A 23602-nucleotide genomic window follows, 5' to 3' on the forward strand; every position below is an offset into this window, starting at 1 on the left:
AGTAGTTGACCCAGAGCACTCAGTACAGAGAATTGCAGATCTGGGATTTGAATCACAGCCAAATGTCATGATATTTCCTCACTTCTATTAAATGTGAACCAAATATTTTGCCAGTTTATAAAAGAAAGTGCCTCAAGTTTGCATTACAATTTGCCACAAGATACTTTTACAGGCCTAGAGTAAGAACATTACAAGGAGCACAGATCATTTTAAAGTGTTCGATTTTTACATAGGAAAGTTGTGATTAAAAAAAATTCTTGAAAAAATGTGGTTTTTTCCCTTAATGTCAAGAACAAAATTATCAATAAGTCGTGGTTCTCATAGCTGATTTCATGAACTTTTAATAGTCCTATCACATTTGTCAGCCACATGTCCCCTCACCACATTCCCCATGGTAGCATATGCTCAGCTTCTGGGGAATCAATACAGCTGCTGCCAAACGAGGTCGTTTATGTTACTGCTGGACTCATTCTGCTGCAGTCGACCACCACCTCATCCCATTTCAGAAAGCAATAGAGAGCCATTGCGGTCATGATCCGCCTCACTGTTACTATTCTCCTGGAAGGACCAGCTTCTCTGTGGCTCCTTGTCTCCAAGGCTGTTCTATTAGAAGTAGAGGCTTAGCTTTCGTTGGCTTACTTCCCACACCTCTAAGAGGTCTATATAACTGTGTCCTCACTCAAAACATTAATATTTAAGATTTAAACGTTACAGCTGACTTCAGTGATAGTACAGTTGTCTTTTCATTGTTGTTTTCGTAGATCAGTGCTTATCTAAATGCAACGTTTGTTTTTACTTTTTCTAAAGGGAGACAATCCTCCTAGGTAAGAATCCCAACAGAAACTTAAGAGGTCACCTTTACCTCACCTATTCCAACGCAGGGACAAGCCCTCTCTGTTTTAGCAACAGAACATCCTCAGCAAAACAAACGGACTGACTTTATTTGGCATCAGTTATGAGCCTGAGCAAATGAAGTTCGGATTTTTGCCGAAGGCCACAGGTTGAGAAAAGCACCGTGTCAAACTGATGAAGTTAAACTAAAGTGAGTTCTGTTGCAGCTCTGCCACTTAATTGCCATGACCTTCAGCAAGCCACCGAATACTGAGCATCATCTGTGAAATAAGAACTATAACCATCTCTTGTGCGTGTGTGAGCCTTATATAAGAGACACACATAGGTGGAAGGTGGTAACAAGAAGAAAGAAATTTCTCTCTAAACGAGTATCCTTTCCTTCCTTTGCTTATCCACAATCATGCTTATTGGCAGAGTCAAGAGCCGGGCCTTCCTAAATAAGGGAGTGTGCAACCAGGGTGGTGGTAGGGATGGTACAGATGAGTTACACGGGAATGAGAAATAAAGCATTTTATACCCCTTTAATTCTTTTTGTTTAATAATATACATATTAGTAGTAACTAATTGATACTGAGACAAATATTCAACTTTTATTAATGGGATGTTTATCATAAAACTTGAAGACCATTGGTCTCTATATATTATCATGTATGTCCTCACTGAGGAAGGAGGAATTTTTTCAATAATAAATCTACATCCTCAAGATGTTAAAATCTACTTACTGCTCACTATCACTAGAGGATATGCGTCTTTATGTAAAACAAGGAACCAAAAAACCTGTGTCATACCTTAAAGTCATCTGATAATTAGGACATGTTTCAGTACCTGGAAGTACACTTGTTAAAAGACTGGTGTCAAATGCTGTAAGGGATTGCCCAGACTATTGGCTTTGAGATAAAAGCAGCTTTATAAATAGACTTGACCAGAGCCTGGTTTCAATATGACACAATAGCAGCTAAACTGGGTCAAATATTCTATGGGACAGAAGCTACACATGTCAGAGAAACAAGAAATAGGAGTCTGGGTCCCTGAATTCATCGTGTCTACCAGATACTAGATGAGTAAAATAAATTTCTACCCTATTTACCTGGCCATTATTTTGTTTTTTACTGTTACTCATAGCTGAGGCTAATTCTAATATATCGACTGACCCAAAGTTAGGGTCTGGAAGACCCAACATGAACACCTTAATGTGGGATTTACAGAGATTTTTTTTTTGAAGGGGGTTGGTGCTCGGAGGCTGGAGATGAAGCTACGGAGGGAGCAGTGCTACACAAGGAAAAATGGTGGAGAAGAACTCAGATTATCTCTGCTTTCTAGACTATTTAGATTTAAGGACAAAAAATGACTGTAATATCTATAATCTGCAAACCAAAAGAATTCTCACAACTGGCAGTTCCTGGAAAGAGAGGGTAGGAAGAAGCCAATATTTATATCCAAGCTCTATGTACCAGGAACATTTTCATTTGATTTTAGTCCTTTATGGATAAGCAGTGGTCTTTTCTATTCACTGCTCCAAGTGTGGAGAAGTAGTATGATGATGGAACTACAGAGAATCCAGGCCTCTGTTGTTGTTAAGACAGCTCCATTTCATATTGCTGAGCCTTACCTGAAAATCCTCTCATCCATTCTAACCATCTTTGTGGCATAGTCAAGGCTTTCAAAGTTGAGAAAGTTAATCTTGGAATGGTGCCCGTGAATAAAGACAGAGTTACTTTTGGCAATGCCAAGAAAAGATTTTTCCTCATTCCCTTCCTTCATTGGACTCCCTCAGTAAGTAAGCCCTGCCTGAAATAAGGAAGATATAGAATGACACCTTGGTAGACAGAATTCTGAGAAGGCCTCTGAAATTCCCACCCTTTCCCTCCAGACCTTCTCCCAGTTTTTTAGTCAAACACTAGTCTGGGTGCTGATGTGAAGGGATTTTGCAGATGTAATTAATCAGCTGAACTTGAGAGGGAGCTTAGCTTAAATGGGCCTGACCTAATCAAGTGAGCCCATAAAGAGTGCTGGGTTCTTGGTGGGGAGAAAAATTCTACATGAAGGACGAGAGGCTTGGGAGATGGATGGGGGACACATGGCATGGATCTGGGAGTGACCTCAGTGGAGCTGAGAGCAACCCTTACCTGACAACAAGAAAATGGGGTCCTCAGTCCTACAACCTCAGGGAAGTAAACTCTGCCCATAATCTAAATGAACTTGGAAGACCCAGAACTCCGGATGAGAGTACATCCCAGCCAACATTTTAATTTCAGCCCTGTGAAAGGTTGATTTCTTCTTTAAAATGACTGGTGGTTTGAAGGGAAAGCTATTGTCAAGTACAGAACACACACATCTTTTGCTTCCTTCTTATCATCTAGATGTGTTTTGTCTCATTCTTTCAAAACTTTTAAAGTATTAGTGTTTCCCGTGGCTCCATCATGGAGCTTCCTATATGACACATGAATTTGGGGTAGAGGATGCCTCAAGGGCACTTAGACTATTTGGAAGTTTTGTATTTATAAAACCAAACTCAAAAATATGTCTTTTTAAGACTTTAGTTTTGTCTTGTTATATAATTCTAGCAAACTTGACTCAAAAGGCGTTATGTTTGATCCCATTTATAAAACTAAACCATTTCATGTAGTCAGGCTACGGTTATCAGCTTAATATAGACAATATCTTCAAATACTTTAATTGTTGGACTTAAAAAACCCTCCCTAAGCATGGAAATTCTTGTAAGTGATAAATTAAGCTTATAAAAATAGTGGACCTGAAGTTCTTAAATATCACAATTCTTTGTATATATTTGGATCCCTTAGAATCACAAATCTAAATCAGTGACTCAACTGTATGTTTGAAATCAGAGTCATGTGGCTATTACTATAAACCATGTTCTCTGGAACATTACACGTGACACTGAATAGATTTTACATGCTCAGTACAAAAATATTAAGAGTCTGGTTATATTTCTTTCTTTAGTTAAAAGGTGCTAATCCACTAGGAAAAAGTTAGCTTCTTGGTTGAGTGAGGTTACATTTGGCTGGGAACCTCAGTCGGGTTGAGCACTGAGGCTGTGGACACCCAGGGTGTTTCCTCAGTACCACGGAGGAAATTGACGTCACACATGATTCTGATTAATCCCCTCCTATATGATTTTTTTTTGGCAGTTTCTTTGCAGCCTACTTAAAAGTGGCATAAAGACTGGATGTGTCATAATGACCAGGATACTCACTGGGATCTTGTCAGACACCCTGGCAGGACATTCTGAAATTTATTCACTACATTAGTGACCCCATAATGTGGTGACCTCACTTGAAGCTTTCTATTCCTGAAGCTTAAGACACACCTCCCTCTCAACATACACACGTCACTTGATAGATTTTTGCAGGACATTTTTCCTTGACTCAATATACTTAAGTGTCTTCTTCATTTAAATCTAGCTTGATCTTGATGGAATGCTGCATTTTTTCTATATAGGCATTTCTGCTATGTGATGCGTTTTCCTAAAAAAGACACCTCACACTCTGCCAAATCATGCGCTAATAGTGATTCTGTAAGTGTTGAAGTGGAATGCTCAATCCCTTCACAACTTGAACCAGATGCTCATAAAAATATTAACAGCCCTTTAGAAAAAGAAAGTCATACAGTAGAGTCAAAGACATGAACTAACAAAAAACAAATATATTGACAATTGATACAGCTTTTTTCAAAAAGTGAAAGTTATTTGATAGGAGGTTTAGGGAAGGGTCAAAGCTGTGGAGTTAGGGTGGCAAGGGAAAAATGCACATGGGAACCACAAAATAAGCATCTCTAAGATGGTATCTGGTTAAACTGAGTCAAGAGGAGTGTAGGGTGAAGGGTCATTACGGTAGTGGAGAAGTGACCACATGCATGGCTTGCTGCATTTGGCTGTGTTTGTGAACTTCACCTTCAATTGTTCTTATTTGGAGCAAAACTATAATGTGCTGGGAAAAAGTCATGTTTGAAACAATGTGACTTTCTTATTTCAACTCCATTGTTTCGCATTTTGGAAAATGCTATTTCTAGCCCCATAGTCAATTTCTAGTCCCAGTTCCCAAGGATGTTTGATATCTAATTGAATTTTGAATTTATCTTGCCTTCTATGGTCATTTCAAGCAAAACTTTTCATTCTATATATTCTCCCTGGGCTTTATCTGTTCCCTAGTCTTCAGTTATCTTCTGTATGCTGAACCTTTATCTCTAGTTTAGATCTTTCTGCTGATCTTCAGCCTGATAGGTTTATATATACTGATTGCTGGAAATCTCTATTCAGAGATCATGCAGGCACCTCAGAGTCAACATGCCCAAAATGAAGTTTATTAGAGTCTCATATATATACACACACCCCATTTTCTCCCTATGTCAAAGGCAACTACAGCCACTCAGTTGTTCAAAGATATCGGTGTTATCAATGATTATCTTCTTCATATTTCTACAGTTAATCACCAAGACTTAGCTCCTGCTATGGTCTGAATGTTTGTATCCCCTCAATGTTCATATATTGATATCATAATCCCCGATGTGATGGTATTAGGAGACAGGGGCCTTTGGGAGGTGATTAGATCATGAGGGTGAAGCCCTCATGAATGGGATCAGTGCTCTTATCAAAAAGATCCCACAGAGCTCCCTAATCCTTTCTACCATGTGAAGACACAGCAAGAACCAGGAAGAAGGCCCCACTAGAATGTGACCATGCTGGCACCCTGATCTTGGACTTCCAGCCTCCAGAACTGTGAGAAGGTAATGTTTGTTGTTTATAAGCTGCCCAGTCAATGGTTTTGTTATAGCAGCCCAAAAAGACTAAGATAGCTAGTCTCCATTATACATCATTAGTAAGTCCATTTCTCTCCATCCCCACTGCCATTGCCCCAGTTCAGCTTTTAGCTGAGCACTGCAACCAACTATACTGCAACCAACGTGGAAAAAAAATTGATCATGCCAGTCTCTTAACACTGTAGTGGATATGAACTTAAACAAAATGTCTTTAGGTTTACAAGGTCCTGCCTATCTTCTCTCAAGCAACTGTAGTTTACTGACGAGTTTGAGTTACTCCTACCTCCAGGCCTTTGTATATAAGTGTCTTCCATTGTATATATCAGGACCTTCCTGTTCCCTGAAACCCTATTAGAGTTGAAGCACCTTTAGGCAGAATCCTTAAGTATGTCTTAGAAATTATGCCTGAGTTTGGTTTCTTTATATATACACACACTACAGCCATTGCACCATAGGTTCTAGATCATGACTGTCCAATTACTTTTCTGGCTCCTTCATATGGCTAGCTTCCTGGAGGCAGGAACTTATTTTCCAGCCTTTGGTACAGTTCGGGCCCTCACGTTTGAGCAGTCTGGTATTTGCATGCTGTGGTAAAGGTGGAGCTACAACCTATGACCCTGGACTCACTGAAGCCTCCTCCTTGAGCCTGTGGCCATCCTTATCCAGCAGAGCCTCAGGTATACTTCCCTGTTCATTTTTCTCTTCCAAGATCTCTCTTGGGAGACTCTAATGCCTTGTATATGAGATTGAGGATTTCTTGGACCTCGTTCTGAAAAGGAAAGATCACTATTAACTCCTCCTGAAATTTGCTATTCTAGATCTATAAGATAAAAGTTACAAATTTATTCATGAGTTACAAAGTGAAAATTAATTACTCCTAGTCAAAACAAGGTCTTTGGGGCTCCTGCCTTCATGGTTGACAGGTCAGGGATGGAAAAATGATTTAAATGTGTCTCACTTTGAAGATCCAAGATATTAAAGAAGGAAAGAATGAATGAGAATGAACCCTTGGAATTTTGAAAGAGAAGACAATCTTATCCTACCTTGAAGATTCCTTTTGCCTTCTCAGTGGTAAACACTGCGAGACTCCTGTTCCCAAGACAGAAAACAGATTTCACAGAGGACCATCTGATCTATCGCACAGAACCTCTTCAGTTTTTCTTGGTGTATCTCACATACGCTAGTCTTTAAATCCATTACGTGAGGACTTTGCTATCTCAGCTGTCATCACCAGCTGCAAGTTACACTTTGGATCTCTCACCTTGTAAATATCTTTGCACTTAAAGCAGGTGCGGCAAGTGGGGCTTTCCTTCCAATCTCTTAAGAGGCATTGGTAGCAAGACTTGTATCGACTTTCGATTGCAGGTGGTTTGGTCAAATAGTGTAAACAGAACAAGTCAGCTTTTCCAGGAAATCCGGTAGATCCGAGGCAGCCATTGTCCTTTTCAGGAAGGCAGAGAAGGATTAAGAAGAAGAAAAATTCACTCATTCCAACCTGTTCTTTTGCAAGATCAGAAGTTTATCTTCAGCTCATGATCACATTCTTTCATTTTCTCCGTCACTCAATGCTGTCTTTTTGATTACCATTCCTACCCCATTGAGAAGTTGTCTAGGATTCTAAGTCCTCTAACCTAGACCTGTCCCAAAATGTTATTCTCCATCCACATTCATGCTACGAACTCTTGTTTCTAAGAAGGGGAGGGAGACAGATGGTTTTGGTAAGAGGCAGCATAAAAGCATGACCAAGGGACCAGCCTACAGCTGCTCTGGAACCTAGTCTTTGTAGGGTAGTTTTATTCATTAACATTGTGGTTCTTAAATTTCATTGCATGTTAGAATCATCTGGAGAGCTATAATAATTGTGATGCCTAAACCTGTGGCTTGCAAACTTTAGAGTGCATCAGAATCCTCTGGAAGGCTTGTTAAAGCAGATTGCTGCCCCCCTCTCCCAAATTTCTGATTCAGTAGGTCTGGGGTGAGGCCTAAGAGTTTACATTTCCAAGAAGTTCTAGGTGTTGCTGAGAACCACCACCAGCCAAGTACTCTGTTCCAATTAGGGCACTATATGAATTCAATCAGACTTCTGGAGGTAGGCCATAGGCTTCAGGTGTTGACGAAGTTCTCAGGAGATTCATATACGGGACAAAGTTTGCGACTACAACTCTGAGACTGGAAGTGCTTAAGGAGGCATGATGGGGCATCCAGAAGGGAGCAAATGTGAAATCCCGTGTCCTAGCCCAGCCTGTGACCACACAATACGTTTTGTGTCCCCAGTTGCTCTGCCAGCGAAGATTTCAGTCTTTTGGGGGTGTTCTTCCGAAATATTCCTAAAACTCTTTCTTTAGCTTTCTTTAGATTTGTTCACTATCACAGCATTGCCTGGCCCCTGGTGTCCCAGCTCCTTAAAGACATTTAGCTCTTTTTTGTGCGTGTGTGAAGAGGATTGGCCCTGAGCTAACAGCTGCCAATCCTCCCCTTTTTGCTGAGGAAGACTGGCCCTGGGCTAACATCCATGCCCATCTTCCTCCACTTTATATGGGACGCCTCCACAGCATGGCCCGACAAGCGGTGCGTCGGTGCGCGCCCGGGATCCAAACTGGCGAACCCTGGGCAGCCGCAGCGGAGCGCACGCACTTAATCACTTGTGCCACCGGGCCGGGCCGACATTTAGCTCTTAGTTCTTATACTTGCAACATTTTCTCCAAGGACACTTACATAGTATCTGGTTATTGGAATGAGTTCCTACAATGCATGAATTCCCAACTATGGCTAAGACCCCATTCTTTAGGGTTCTCTCCAACTGTATTGGCACCCTGGCCCAACAGATATTTTCTTAGGTCTTTGCACCTCAGTAACCAAGAAAGGGCAAGGGTGGTGCAGAAGGTGTCAATTTGTTTCTCAGGAGAGTCCACTGGTTCTTTTAAAAAAGCTATGTCACAGATTTACCTAGAAGTGCTCCCTTCTGACCTCAACATCTGTGGCTGCAAACAATACACAGTACACACACATGTGAGGAGCGCCACCTGGCTGGATCTGGTACCAATTACCATTGGAGAGTTAGCGGGGGAGACACAGCCCCATCCACCTTCAGTTGACTTGACTGGATCCTTGCACAACCAGCAAACACGTTGTTGGTCACAGTTGTAAACTCGTTGAGTTTTTTTTTTTTTTGTGAGGAAGATCAGCCCTGAGCTAACATCTATGCCAATCCTCCTCTTTTTGCTGAGGAAGACTGGCCCTGGGCTAACATCCGTGCCCATCTTGTGGACGCCACCACAGCATGGCTTGACAAGAGATGCGTCGGTGCGCGCCCAGGATCTGACCCCTGGCCGCCAGCAGCAGAGCGTGCGCACTTAACTGCTACGCCACAGGGCTGGCCCCCCCCTTTTTTGTGTGTGTGTGAGGAAGATCGGCCCTGAGCTAACATGTGACAATCCTCCTCTTTTTTTGCTGAGGAAGACTGGCCCTGGGCTAACATCCGTGCCCATCTTCCTCCACTTTATCTGGGACGCCACCACAGCATGGCTTGACAAGCAGTGCGTCATGCATGCCCGGGATCCGAACCAGCGAACCCCAGGCCGCCGCAGCAGAGCACAAGCACTTAACCGCTTGCGCCATCGGGCTGGCCCCTAAACTCGTTGAGTTTAATGTTTGTGGCTCATTCAATGCTGTGGAAATGGCAGCGTAGTTCTGTGGGTAATAGCATGGCCTCTGAAGTTAGAGCACCTCTGTGAGTCAAAGGAAAGTTTCATAACTAGAGTTTGTTTTCTCATTTGCAAATGGGTCTGAAACTAATGTCTACATCATAGGGCTGTTGGGAGAATTAAATAAATAAATATCTAGAAGTGTTGAGAATGGTGCTTGGCACAGAGCCAGTGCTCTCTTTTTGTGCTAGCTATAGTCTCATTTTTTTTTTCCCCTAAAGATACTGTTTTATGGTGAGAGAATCTTATGACTAAATGTTAAGATTTCCTTGACAAAAGCAAAAAGTGGACTCCCCCATTAAAAAGATGAGGAAGCAACATGTATACACATAAGCATCTGTTTCCTTACCTATAAAGTACTAGTCTAATGTGGGATGATAACTTAACATTTTTCTAGTCTACTGGGTGAAGTACACCACCTAGAATGTAAAGATGGTTAATAATTCCTGCAGAATTAAGTGACAAGCATCTCATAAAGAGTGTCATATGACAGAAGACACAAAACAAGTGACCTTTGCACTCTTAAGGTTTTTTTTAAAAAAAATTGGGCATTATCCTTTACTGACATTAAATCCTATTCACATAGTAACTCAAATTATTTATCTGTAATAATCTCAAATACCATACTCCCCATTAAAAAGTTAATAGCCCATCCCAAATTTAATCGACTATGCCTTTTTATTCTTATATGTCAATATTTGTTTGAACTGCTTTTAAAAATTTCTGCTCAGGCTTCCCAACTCATACAGTTTCCTTTGGCTTCCCTTTCTATCTCTTTAAGAGACAAAGTACATAAAGAATTCAGCATGAAGCCTAGAACAAGTACATTTTCAACAGTTAACTTTTCTTAAAGCTAAGAGATGAAAAATAAAGGGTTTATTCTCCACAAAAACAAACAAACAAACAAAACACCTCAATTTGGGTCCAGCCTGGTGGCTTAGTGGTTAAGCACTCTGCTTCGGTGCCCTGGGGTACGTGGGTTTGGATCCCAGGTGCAGACCTGGGACAACTTATCAAGCCGTGCTGTGGCAGGCTTCCCACATGTAAAGTAGAGGAAGATGGGCACAGATGTTAGCCCGGGGCCAATCTTCCTCAGCAAAAAGAGGAGGATTGGCAGCAGATGTTAGTGCAAGGCTAATCTTCCTCACACAAAAAAAAACAAAAACAAAAAACACTTCACCTTAAAGTCTCACATAAGATGTGTAAGTTGTCAAAGTTCTGGAAGGCAATCCTCGGCGGCCAACCCTGGTAACTCAGCAGAAGCAGCTGGGTAACAACTTCTGAGTCTATTAAGTTACAGCACCTGTACGCCCTCCTGCAATGCTCTAGCCTCCAGGTGTTGCTGGTAGGACCAACATGCTACCTATAAAAAATAATTAAAATGGGGGCCAGCCCCGTGGCTTAGCAGTTAAGCGTGTGCTCCGCTACTGGCAGCCTGGGTTCGGATCCCGGGCCCACACAGACGTACCGCTTCTCCTGCCATGCTGAGGCCACGTCCCACATATAGCAACTAGAACGATGTGCAACTATGACACACAGCTATTTACTGGGGCTTGGGGAAAAAAAGGAGGAGGATTGGCAATAGATGTTAGCTCAGAGCCAGTCTTCCTCAGCAAAAAAAAAAGAGGAGGATTAGCATGGATGTTAGCTCAGGCCTGATCTTGCTCACAAAAAAAATAAAATAAAATAATAAAAATGAATATTTTCAAGCTGAATTCGGTCTTTTAATATTTGTGAGATAAAAAAGAATGTTACAATTTAGATTTTTTGTTATTGTAATATTTGACCCACCATCAGACCATGTATCTTATTCTTCAAATACTTCCAGTTTTCTCACTTCTAAAGAGTAGCTATTCCTTCATTTGAAAGGTACTTAAGCCTTCGTTTAAAGGTCCAGATCAAACACCATTTCTCCCAAGAAGTTCTCCCTGATTGAAGTTCCAGCAAGAATGAAATATTCCCTCCATTAAAATGCCAAAACAGTTAATAAATTTAAATTCTACCACTCTTAAGACACATATCTTTTAATGCTTTGTAGTTTTTCTTTTTTGCACACATATCTCCTGCTCCCAAAGAAGAAAAACAATGTTCAGTCATATTTACATTACTTTCAGCACTGAGCTCATTGCTTCATGTATATTATAGACTCAATACCTATTAGCTGAATAAATAAAAACTGTATGGAAATCACAAAATCATAAAAAAACTTTTATTATATCACAGCTGAAACCAATCATCTGAGATGCTGTCACTCCTCAACCTGAAGAAAATTACCTCATTAATTGGTTTACAGCAAGTCACACCTTACATTCTTTGCTCCTACCCCATTCTCCAATATATCTTTACTGGAAAAATGCTGAAAACACATTAAAAGGTAAAAAAGTCTGTACTTTCATACAAAAATTTGTATAATAAAGAAGTAAAAGAGGGGCCGGCCCCATGGCTTAGCGGTTAAGTGGGTGCGCTCCGCTGCTGACAGCCCGGGGTTCAGATCCCGGGCGCGCACTGACACACCGCTTCTCCGGCCATGCTGAGGCCACGTCCCACGTACAGCAACTAGAAGGATGTGCAGCTATGACATACAACTATCTACTGGGGCTTTGGGGGAAAAATAAATAAATAAAATTAAAAAAAATAAAAAAGTATTAAAAAAAAAAAGAAGTAAAAGAGATTCCTTCCAATGCTCCAATCTCACCACACCAAACTTTGCCAGTTTGGTGCATATCTTTTCATACTCTTTTTTCTGTTTTTTTTTTTTTAATTAATTTTATTGTGATAAGAACACTTGACATGAGATTTACCCTCTTAAAAATTTAAGTTTACAAGACAGTATTGTTGTACAATATAGGCACACTTTTGTACTGGAGGTTTCTAGAACTTGTTTATCTTGCATAATTGAGACTTCATGGCACTTGATTAGGAACTCGCCATTTCCCCCTCCTCCCAGCCCCTGGCAACTGCCATTTTACTTTCTTATTCTATGAGTTTTATTATTTTAGATACCTCATATAAATGGAACATGTAGTCTTTGACCTTCTGTAATTGGTTTATTTCACTTAGCATAATATCCTCCAAGTCCGTCCATGTTGTCTCATGTGGCAGGATTTCCATCTTTTCAAAGGCTGAATAATATTCCATTTTGTGTATATATCACATTTTCTTTATCCATTCATCCATCAACGGACATTTAGGTTGTTTCCACACCTTACCTATTGTGATAGTGCTGCAATGAACATTGGAACGCTAATATCTCTTTGAGATCTTGATTTAAATTCTTTTGGATAAATACCCAGAAGTGGAATTGCTGGATTGTATGATAGTTCTATTTTTTTTTTAATTTTTGTGAGGAAGATCAGCCCTGAGCTAACATCCATGCCAATCCTCCTCTTTTTGCTGAGGAAGACTGGCCCTGAGCTAACATCTGTGCCCATCTTCCTCCACTTTATGTGGTACGCCGCCACAGCATGGCCAGACAACAGATGTGTTGATGCGGGCCCGGGATCCGAACCCGGTCTGCCAGCAGCGGAGCACGGCCACTTAACCTCTACGCCGTGGGACTGGAACCTCTACGCCGTGGGGCCAGCCCCTGTGAGTTCTATTTTTAATTTTTAAAGCAATCTCCATATTTTTTCCACAGTGGCTGCACCATTTTGCATTCCCACCAACACTATGCAAGGTTCCAGTCTCTACATCCTCACCAACACTTGCCTTTTTTTTTTTTTTTTTTTTAAATAATAGTCATCCTGACAGATGTGGGGTGATATCTCATTGTGGTTTTGATTTGCATTTCCCTATGATTAGTGACATTGAGCATCGTTTCATGTACCTGTTGGTCTTCTCTAGGTCTTTTTGGAAAAATGTCTATTCAAGTCTTTAGCCTGTTATCAGTTTTTTTTCCCTAATTGAATTGTAAGAGTTCCTTATATATTTTAGAAGCTAATCCTGTATTCGATATATGGCTTGCAAATATTTTCTCCCATTCCACTGGGTTCTTTTTCACTCTGTTGGTTATTTCCTTTGCTGTGCAGAAGCTTTTTAGTTTGATGTAGTCCCACTTGTCTGTTTTTGCTTTTGTTGTCTGTGCTTTTGATGTCATATCCATGAAATTCCATACTTTTTCTACCTTCATGTACACAGATACATTATCAACATCTTTAGCATGACCTCATTTCTGGAGGAAAAAAAATACATACATATATAACCTAATTTTTATTATTTATATTTAAACTATTTTGAGGGGGCAAAATGTATTTTCCCCTTAATAGCAAATAATGGATGTCATATCATGTCAGTGTATATAATTAGATCTGTTATTTTTAAAATGGCTATATAGTAATAAGAGCTATTATTTTTAAGTATACATTCATGTAAGACCTCTTCATAATTTAGATTCGGTATTCGATGCATATGTTCCAAATTGTCTTCCTAGGTTGCCGTTTAAAAAATATATTTGAGGGCCGGCCCTGTGGCTTAGCGGTTGGGTGCGCACGCTGCGCTGCTGGCGGCCCGGGGTTCGGATCCCGGGTGCGCGCCAACGCGACGCTCCTCCGGCCATGCTGAGGCCGCGTCCCACATGCAGCAGCTGGAAGGATGTGCAGCTATGACAGACAACTATCTACTGGGACTTTGGGGGAAAAATAAATAAATAAAATCTTTAAAAAATGTATTTGGTTATTTATTTACTTTGTTATATGGAAGTCTTTCATTTTTAGTTGTTTAAATTTATAATCTTTTCCTTAGTGGTGTCTAAGCTCTGAAATACGCTTTGAAAAGCCTTCCCTAAGCAGTCCATTTTAAATTTCTGTTATGTTACCAATTATCTCCTCTTATGATGTGCTTTACTCTTTGGACACAATAATTGGCCACATGTTTAACAAGTATGTTCCTTATTTGCTAAATAGATGTGGGGTATTGTAGAACAAAAATGCATACAAAAATAAAATAATATAATAAATAAGGCGAAAAAAGCAATACAAAGGGAAATAATATGAGTAGAAATTCATGACTAGAGTGGGGAAAATACATACATATATATGTACACACACACACACACACACACACACACACACACCCCTGGAATACTTGGTGTAAGTTGTTAGGTAGAGATCCAACTTTGTTGTTGTTGTTGTTTTTTTCCAGATGGCTACCCTCATGTGTCCTAAACCATTTGTTGGATAATCTATCTTTTCCACACTGATGTGAAATGACAGACATATTTTTAGGACCAGGCTTTCAAGCAAGATATTTTCAAATAGGTCTCCATCTAGCCCACTGCCTTCACCAATAAATATGCCCTCATTATATCTTTTTTTTTTTTTTTTTTTTGTGAGGGAGATCAGCCCTGAGCTAACATCCATGCTAATCCTCCTCTTTTTGCTGAGGAAGAACGGCTCTGAGCTAACATCTATTGCCAATCCTCCTCCTTTTTTCTCCCCAAAGCCCCAGCAGATAGTTGTATGTCACAGTTGCACATCCTTCTAGTTGCTGTATGTGGGACGCGGCTTCAGCATGGCTGGAGAAGCAGTGCATCGGTGCACGCCCAGGATCCGAACCCAGGCTGCCAGTAGCAGAGCACGCGCACTTAACCGCTAAGCCACGGGGCCGGCCCCTCTCATTATATCTTTAAGGTTCTTCTTTTCTTCATGCTCCAGCCCTAATTGCATGTGGGTGATAGTTATGACTGCAGACCTCTAGGGGTATCCCTACTGTCACCTCCTCAGGAGGAGACAGGCCAGAGAAGAAGCTATTTGAGTTGTTGATCTCAGAAATCATGTCTGCAGTGCAATGCCCTGAGGATTGGTGGAATGTGTTTTAGGATGGCTGGTCCACTCTCTGAACTTCTTCATGTATGAATTAAGCCTAGACAATGTGTTCAGAGAGATGGTAAAGAAGTCTGCATTCCCAATAGTGAATGTAGCCAGTGATTTTGGATACAACGACAGCTGTCCAATTTTCTTTTGAAAGCACTTGAGCAGTACTGATTTCATTGAGATAACTGGAAATTTTCATCCACTCACAAGACAACAAATGAGGTGCAATATAGTGTGTTGACAAAAGAGAGTGACTGGGAGGTAGGAGACTAAGTTTCCTAGTCCTGACCTGATGCGTGTAGTAAGCAAGTATTCAGGGAACGAATTCAATTTATTTGATTCTCAATTTTCTTCATCTATAGAAGGTGGTTGGACTATACGATCTCTTGGCTTCCAGCTAGATAAAAGACCATGATTCTGTAACAATATGGTTCCTCTATTGGTTCATTTAAACTAATTTGCAGACAAGTTGAGCCTTTGTTATGTGCAAAGAATTCTTCTAGTCACCAATGAATAAGATATGGTTATTGTGTTAAGGAATTTATGAAAGGCATGTATTTGGAATAGGTCAGTGTGACAACTTAGAACATGCCAATCTTCCCATTCCAAATTGGAATACAGGCTCTGTGATGTACCGTAATTCTATTGTAAGGCTTATTCTAATGATCCTCGTCAGTGTTAAAGACTCCTTCTGGGTTTGTGTGGGAATAACACACTGAATGTAGGTGGTAGTTCATAAATCCTTTTTCCAGTGAAGGCAGTTAGTGTTATTGTAGATTTTTTTTTACAAGACCCTTACTTAAGACTAACTCCTAACAATATTTTGAATCTGTGCCCCAGTAATTAGTCTAGAAGCAATCTAAGCAGTAGAGGTTTCATGACCCCAAACTGACGCTACCTCTTCCTATTTAAACTAGTCTAACTCTTCGCTCTGGTTGTTTCTTTTACTTAGCGTAAATTCTCATCCCAGTAATTCACAAATGCTATACAAAGGACATATGATTAAAACATTTAAAATTAACGCTTCAGAAGATGAGTTTTGACTAGGAGAAAGGAAGATGGAGGAAGAACCATTCCAGGCCAGGAAACTTCTTTTTACAAAAGTTCAAGATGAGGAAATACCCAACATCCTGTTAGAGGTAAGTGAGAAAGAAGGATCAGCTGGAAGCATGAAAGTCAGAAAGAAATTAATGGAATAACATGGGTAATGGAGACCTATGGAAGGTTGCCATGCTGGAGAGTGACGAGATAAAAGTAGAAATAAGGTATGATGAACTTAGTGGCAGGGTAGAATTGGTTAGACTCTGAGGAAGAGCTTTTAAGGTCCTACTTTCTGGCACATAGTGAGTGGAGGGTGGGCCCTAACAAGAACTGACCCATGAGCATACGGCATAGTGAATTTATAGGATTGGGCACTGATTGTACACAGTCTCCATACTATACATTTATTTTTTCGTAGGTCTAAAAATAATGTCTGTACATTTAATTTCTGTCCAGTAAGAATTGATAAGGCATTTAAGAGAGCCTAGTCTAGACATTTTCAAAGAGTGAAAATAAGTGAGCAAAATTATATTTATACTAAAATATAATTCTTTCTATCTGCTCCGTAGTGTAATGGCCTCTTGAGGCAACTTCCAACAAGGATAATATTTTAGGTGCTTTCTGTGATGACAGAGAGGTGAGTACCATGGTATGCAGGGCAGAGCAATAACTATAACTCTGATAATCCGTTGTACATCTAAAGTTAGGGTATACTTCAGTGGAATTGTTCTCATTTTATTGTGATGAATAAAATGAAAGCACACAGTATCTGATAAAGGAATAAAAAGTTTTCAGGCACAGAAAAGGACCTAATGAGAGAAAGAACATATATTACAAGTTTCTTCTTCAGTTTCTCAAGTAGACGCCATTAGTGGAGTTTTCTAAAAGATTTGGACCATACTTGCAAGTCAGATATTATTAAAGATCATCATAATTTAAATCTCTGTACTGGCTTACACCAAATTACCCATCCTTCCAGCTTAAAACCAATGTGTCTCAATGGTTTTGTGGTGCTGTTTATATACGACAACCAACTCTTAAAATGAGAACTCTGTTAGGAGTAAGTGTCCTCACTTTCCTCATGTGGCTTGCACACTGAGAGATTCCTTAAAAGTCTGGGGTTGATGATGAACCCAGCATACAGGAATTCCACATTAAGTCATAATTGGCTTTGTGTTGGGAGAGTATATGTCGATTGGTGAAATCAGACGCAGAGCAGAGTGAGAGTTTCTTGTAGTAACAACAGAGCAACTGATCATACCCTTGTAACGCAAAACAACAGAACCTCAGGGAGGACTTTTCTAATCCCAGAACAGAGGCGTGACCTTGCCCTGATGTCTTTCCTTGAGAAAACATCTACAGCAGATTTGATGGAGAATCTGAGGGAAGAACTGACCTGTTTTATCTGCTTGGACTATTTCACCAGCCCAGTGACCACTGAGTGCGGGCACAGCTTTTGTCTGGTGTGTCTCCTGAAGAGCTGGGAGGAACATAACACTGCTTTATCTTGTCCTGAGTGCTGGAGGACCTTGGACACCCCTCATTACCAGCCCAATGAGCGTTTGGGGAGGCTGGCTGGCATCGGCAAGCAACTCAGATCCCAGGTGCTGCAGAGTGATGGCGAGCAAGGCAGCTATGGGAGAATGCTGGCGGCCACCAAGGTGTTCTCTGATGATGAGCAGGGTCTAAACGCTTTCTCACCCCAATGTCATGGAATGAACAGAGTGTATCTCTCGAGTGAGGCTGAGGAGCATCACAAGGTAATATTGTTTGTTCAATATAAATCTCAGAACACAAATCAGTTTCCATCATTTAACTCCTATAGTATTCTCCGTCGGTGACAATCATGGGTGTTGATCTCCAGGTACCAAACCACAAACTTGGTGTGGATCCTGCTTCATCCTTTGTTTTAGCGTCCCACCCATCTTGTTGTCATTTGTCCTCAAGTCGCCTTCACAAGCTGGTGCTCACAGAGAGTTTGTTTCTATTGCAGGAGAAACTCCAGGAAATCCTAAATCTTTTGTGTAAAAAGAAAAAAGAAACTCAGATTATATTAACCCATGAGAAGGAGAGAGTGATGCTGTGTAAGGTCAGTATCTGTCTTACTTTTGCATCTTATCTACAATTCTCTGAGGAGGACTAAAGGGATGCTTAGTGAAATACTAGGGAAAAAAGACAGAATTTTCCAGCCCCAGTCTTCCAATGTAGTATCCTTGCCTTGGGCTGCCTACCTCTGCTTGTCCACCTGGGAATCTCAGGACTCAGCTTAATTCCCCCATCCGTGGGCCAGCTTAATTTTCCCTTCTTGGTGCACATAGACAACTCAGTGGCTACCTCTATTTTGGCTCTGATTATAATTATTTAAAATATAAGTTATAGATATATAACACAGGATGGAAACAGATAAGAAAGGAATCTCTCAAATGCTTTGGGGGAAAAAAGAGAGGGCGAATAAAAAAGAAAGAAAGAGGGAAATAAAGGCAAATAGTAGTTTGAATTAGTGCACCTGAGCAAATGCTTGAGGTTAGTTACAGATTTCAATTTGAGCTGCCTAGCAAAGCAAAGAACTAAATGTTTAGTTAGATATTTAAAAACTATGTGTGTATCTGATTCTCCCAGTAAACTCTGAGTTCTTAAATGGGAGTGTTTGTGATGTTCATTTCTATTCTTAGTATGCGACCCAATGCCTACTTTCATTGAATAAATGAACACAAAATTTTTCATAATTTTTGTCCTTTATTTATTTATTTTTATTTATTTTATTTTGCTGGGGAAGATTCACCCTGAGCTAACATCCATTGCCAATCTTCCTCTTTTTTTTTGCTTGAGGAAGAATAGCCCTGAGCTAACATCCATAGCAATCTTCCTCTATTTTGTATATGACGCCACAGCATGGTTGATGAGTGGTGCAGGTCCACGCCTGGGATCTGAACCCACAAACCCAGGCCACTGGGTTGAAGCAGAGCATGCCGAATTAACCACCAGGCCACAGGACCAGCCCCGTGTCCTTACTTCATTTTTTTATCATGGTGCTGATCACCACCTATCATACATTTTTTTGTTTAGTTTTGATTTTTCCCACTAGAATGACAGCCTCCTGGGAATAGACATTTTGGTCTTCTTCGCTACTGTATCTATAACACACACCTTCTAAAACATCAAATTATCCACCCAACTAGTTATTAGAATATATGTTATATGTCAGTTTTCAAGAACCGTCACAGTGGAACTCTAGGACTTTGTAAGGATTAAAAATCTACATAGGCGTTTCTGTTACTAACTTTATTATATCGTTCATGTGTGTTTGTGTGTGTGCGTGTGTGTGACGGCAGGAAGAGACAAAGACCTGTAAGCAGGTTGTGGTGTCAGAATATGTAAAAATGCACCAGTTCCTGAAGGAGGAGGAGCAGCTACAGCTCCAATTACTGGAAAAGGAGGAAAGACAGAACATGAAGAAACTGCAGGACAATGAGATCAAACTGACCCAGCAAATCAGAAGCCTGAGCAAAATGATTGAACAGATAGAGTCCACGTGTCAGAACTCGATTATAGAATCTTTTGAGGTAAGAATATTGGGAAAATTAATGGACAAAAACCACGTAGTACCCTATCATATTTCAATTCATATGAAATACATTTTTGTTTATTTACCTGAAGAACCAAATTCTAGTGCAAAAATAGTTTTCCTAAAGAATTAACATTCCATCTAGTATAAGAAAAGTCTTGAAGAGGCAGAGGAAAAAAGAATAGAGGAATACCTACCCCAACCAAGCCTGATGATGACTCCAGTTTCTTCTGTGCCTCCCTCTCTGTGACCTCAGCTCTGTCAAATATTTTAACAGAAATTACTATGTGCTGGGCACATTAAATTTCATCTTCACAAAGACTTGATGAAGTTAAATGCTATACTATAGGTGATTATCTACAAACTGGGTTTATGGTAGCACTTGTTTAATAATTTAGACCTATGGCAGTTAGGTAATTTGCTTTTCAAATAGCTAATAGGCAGTAAAATCCAGGTATTCTGTGTACTGAGCCCATATTCCTCACCATCTTTGCTCTCCTTCCTTCCTAGGCTACCACTGCATCCTCTGGACCTCCTTAAACATAGGCTATGTGAGCTAATTCCAGCTTCAGATCTCTTTCCTGGACTGGCTCCACAGAATGCTACTATTTAATTTAGAGCCTTCCCAACAACCCACTCCAACTGTACACAGGTTTAGTCTCCCTCTTGCTGGCCACTTAGCTTATCTCTGACTCCCTGAGGAATTGGATAATGAAGCAATAGTTGGGCTCCTTTGTCAGCAAGGGGTTCTCTTAACAAAGTGATGCTATGAGAAAAAGAAGAGGACAAAGTAGTCTCTACTCATTGTAACGAACATCTCATGTTCACAAGAACTCACTCCTAGAAGTAGCAGGGGATTTTTTCCTACCATATGCTCACCCACTCGAGGTGTTCTAGAGCCAAGAGAAGTGGATTCTGTGAAATTTGCAAAGGACTGTATCCACGATGGATTCAGTCTTTGCTAGTGATCAAAGTGCACAATTGCTAACCTTCTTTCTTTTGTACCCTTAGGCTGTGAGAGGCACACTGGAAAGGTAGGTTTCCCTTCTGTGTTCAGTTATGTAAGACACAGGGATGTGGTGCTGATGAAATAGGTTATCAGAATGGGGATGAGAATGTCCACGCCGTTGGGGCAAAATGAGCTGGACTCTCAAGTTGGAGCAGGTCATGGGGTCTGTGCAGAGGAGACAGAGTGACCATCTCTGCTCTCTTGTAGAAGTGAGCCACTCTTGCTTCAGTGTCCAGAGGCCACCACCACAGAACTGAGTCTGTGCCGCATCACTGGAATGAGGGAGATGCTGAGAAAATTCAGTAGTAAGTCAACCTGATTTGTCAAACCTCCAGGGATTTCCAGAGTTAACTTCAGTACATATTAAGGGATGCAAAACTGAGCCTTTAGGTAGCTTCTTCTAACATAGAATATTCACCATCTGGGTGCCAGGCTCTCAGTGAAGTCATCCTAAATCAGTACTAATCACCAGGGAAGGCTGGGGCAACAGACCATCTCTGTGCTTGATTGATGTTTGATCTGGCTTTTGTTTTCTGTCTAAGGAGTCCTCCTCCTTCCTTTGTTTGTTTTTGTTGTTCTGTTTTGTCCATGCCATCCCCTTGTTGATATATACACACACATCTCCTCAGGGGGTTCTGCATTTCTACCTCTGTTCTTATTAGGATAAAAGCTGATTTAAACTCAAGTCCCAGTGAGGGAACATTCAAAGAACAATCCTTTTAGAATACTCCAGATATTTAGGCTGACTAAGACCAAGACAGGTCAGCATTAGTTCTCAACTTCTATCTTGTTGACAATCTGACCTTCAGAGGAAGGCTTAATGGGTGTTAGATTCAGCAGATATTTGATTAGTGCCTACTATGTGCCTGGTACTATGCTATTGAACTTCGAGCTTACTTATAATGATTAATAAGACAGGCTGCCTTTGCTTTTGTAGAACTTTCAGTCAAGTTGACGAGACAGACGTTAATCACACAGATAATTAGTTATGATTGAGATTTTGGTCTATAAATAAAAGTATGAAATTGTTTTATAGGGGCACGTAATCTTGTCTGGAGAGTCAGTGAAAATTGGAGGCCTCTTATGTGACTTCCTCTCAGGAGGATGGGAGAGGAGGTGTCTCACTGGTTCACAATGCCCTTCATCAAACGGTCACTAGTGGTTACACCTACTCATATGAAGCTGCATTTAGCATGACATAATAAAAATGCTGACTAGGGACTGCTGTTCAAACACTCAGTAACTTTGTAATCTTGTCCAGTATCCTAACCTTTATGAACCTCAATTTTCTCCCTTATAAACGTGGAAAGAAAATTAGTAATACTTGCCATGATTGAATGAGATAATGTACAGAAAATGCTTGGAACCCAAGTAGGAGTTGAGTAAATGATAACTGTCTATGTTTCTCTCCCACCCAAACTGAAGAACCAGAACCAACATTGGCTGAAGAGAACACGAATGACAAAGGCTCAGCATGGATAAATAACCCTGAGTCCTAAAACCATCTTGTAAAGGGAGCAACTCCCATTCCATTTTCAGAGATTCCTCTCTCCCTCTTAGGCGGGCTAAATATCACTCTCCACATGACTATCTTCCCTTTCCTTTTAGAGGTTCTATGTTTTGTGAAACAGTGAAACAAGGGGTCAGAACAAAACAAAGATCCCCACCATCTCACCTAAATTATATTTTTTAAAACTGGACTGAATACTAAGAATTTAATTTAAGTTCCACCCATACAAGAGGGTTTTCAAGAATGCAAATGAAGATCCATTCTTTTCTTCTCATGCAGCAGATATAACTCTGGATCCAGACACAGCCAATGCCTATCTCGTCTTGTCTGAAGATCTGAAAAGTGTGAGACATGGAGGAATGCGACAGCCGTTGCGTGACAACCCGGAAAGATTTGACCAGTCTGCAGCTGTGTTGGGTGCCCAGATCTTCACCTGTGGGAGGCACTATTGGGAGGTGGAAGTGGGAAACAAGACTGAGTGGGAAGTGGGCATCTGCAAGGACTCAGTGAGCAGAAAGGGGAATCTCCCAAAGCCACCTGGCGACCTCTTCTCACTTATAGGCTTAAAAATCGGAGATGATTATAGTCTTTGGGTCTCATCACCTTTAAAAGGTCAACATATCAGAGAGCCTGTGCATAAGGTTGGTGTTTTCTTAGACTACGAATCTGGACATATAGCATTCTACAATGTGACAAATGAGTCCCTCATCTACAGCTTCCCTTCAGCCCCTTTCCAAGATGCTCTCAGGCCTATCTTTTCCCCTTGCCTCCCAAATGAAGGGACAAATACAGGCCCTCTTACCATCTGCTCACTGAACAGCCATGACTGTGGGAGATGCTCCCGAGCCTTCGCTGAGGATGACATCTAAGACCAATAGATGACTATAATTAAGATGATTAATGCATTGACAATATTAACATCAGGTGATCTGAAAGAAAAGCGCCCCCCCCAACCCCCTCTCAAGAATTTCCATTAACTTGAGCCCACAATGAGCAGCCAGATTGGACAATCAACTTCTGACACCAATAGGAGAAAGCTGATCATATCCTCTGTCTTTAACCAAATTTATTATCTAGACTGCCCCGTGTATGTGCTGGTCACTAAAAATGTAGAGATAGACTAGCCCCTGTTTTCCTGAATCCCACTGTTATAAGCCAGTTTTATAAATACATGTCAGTTTTTCAAGTGTATTTACTTATTTGACTCTAAAAAACTCTGCTATCTGAATGTGTCTCTGTCCTACGTGCAAAGCTCTGCGTGCTGGGGCAATCCTAACTCCTCCAGGGGGCCGGATGCACTGGTTCTCCCTTCTGGGGTTGGTGAGAGGGATGCAT

The 23602-nt window shown here is 40.8% G+C and overlaps 1 protein-coding gene across 1 annotated transcript; it reads left to right on the top strand.

Annotated features, from left to right (window-relative positions):
• Positions 1 to 17517: 17517 nt before the first annotated feature.
• Positions 17518 to 23136, top strand: TRIML1 (tripartite motif family like 1). Its single transcript, XM_058524861.1, has 6 exons — positions 17518 to 17943; positions 18177 to 18272; positions 19516 to 19746; positions 20760 to 20782; positions 20965 to 21062; positions 22547 to 23136. The coding sequence occupies exons 1-6, from the start codon at positions 17518 to 17520 to the stop codon at positions 23134 to 23136; spliced, it is 1464 nt and encodes a 487-aa protein (XP_058380844.1).
• The last annotated feature ends 466 nt before the right edge of the window (positions 23137 to 23602 follow it).

The sequence above is a fragment of the Diceros bicornis genome, chromosome 29 (assembly GCF_020826845.1).
Source record: "Diceros bicornis minor isolate mBicDic1 chromosome 29, mDicBic1.mat.cur, whole genome shotgun sequence".
NCBI lineage: Eukaryota > Metazoa > Chordata > Mammalia > Perissodactyla > Rhinocerotidae > Diceros > Diceros bicornis.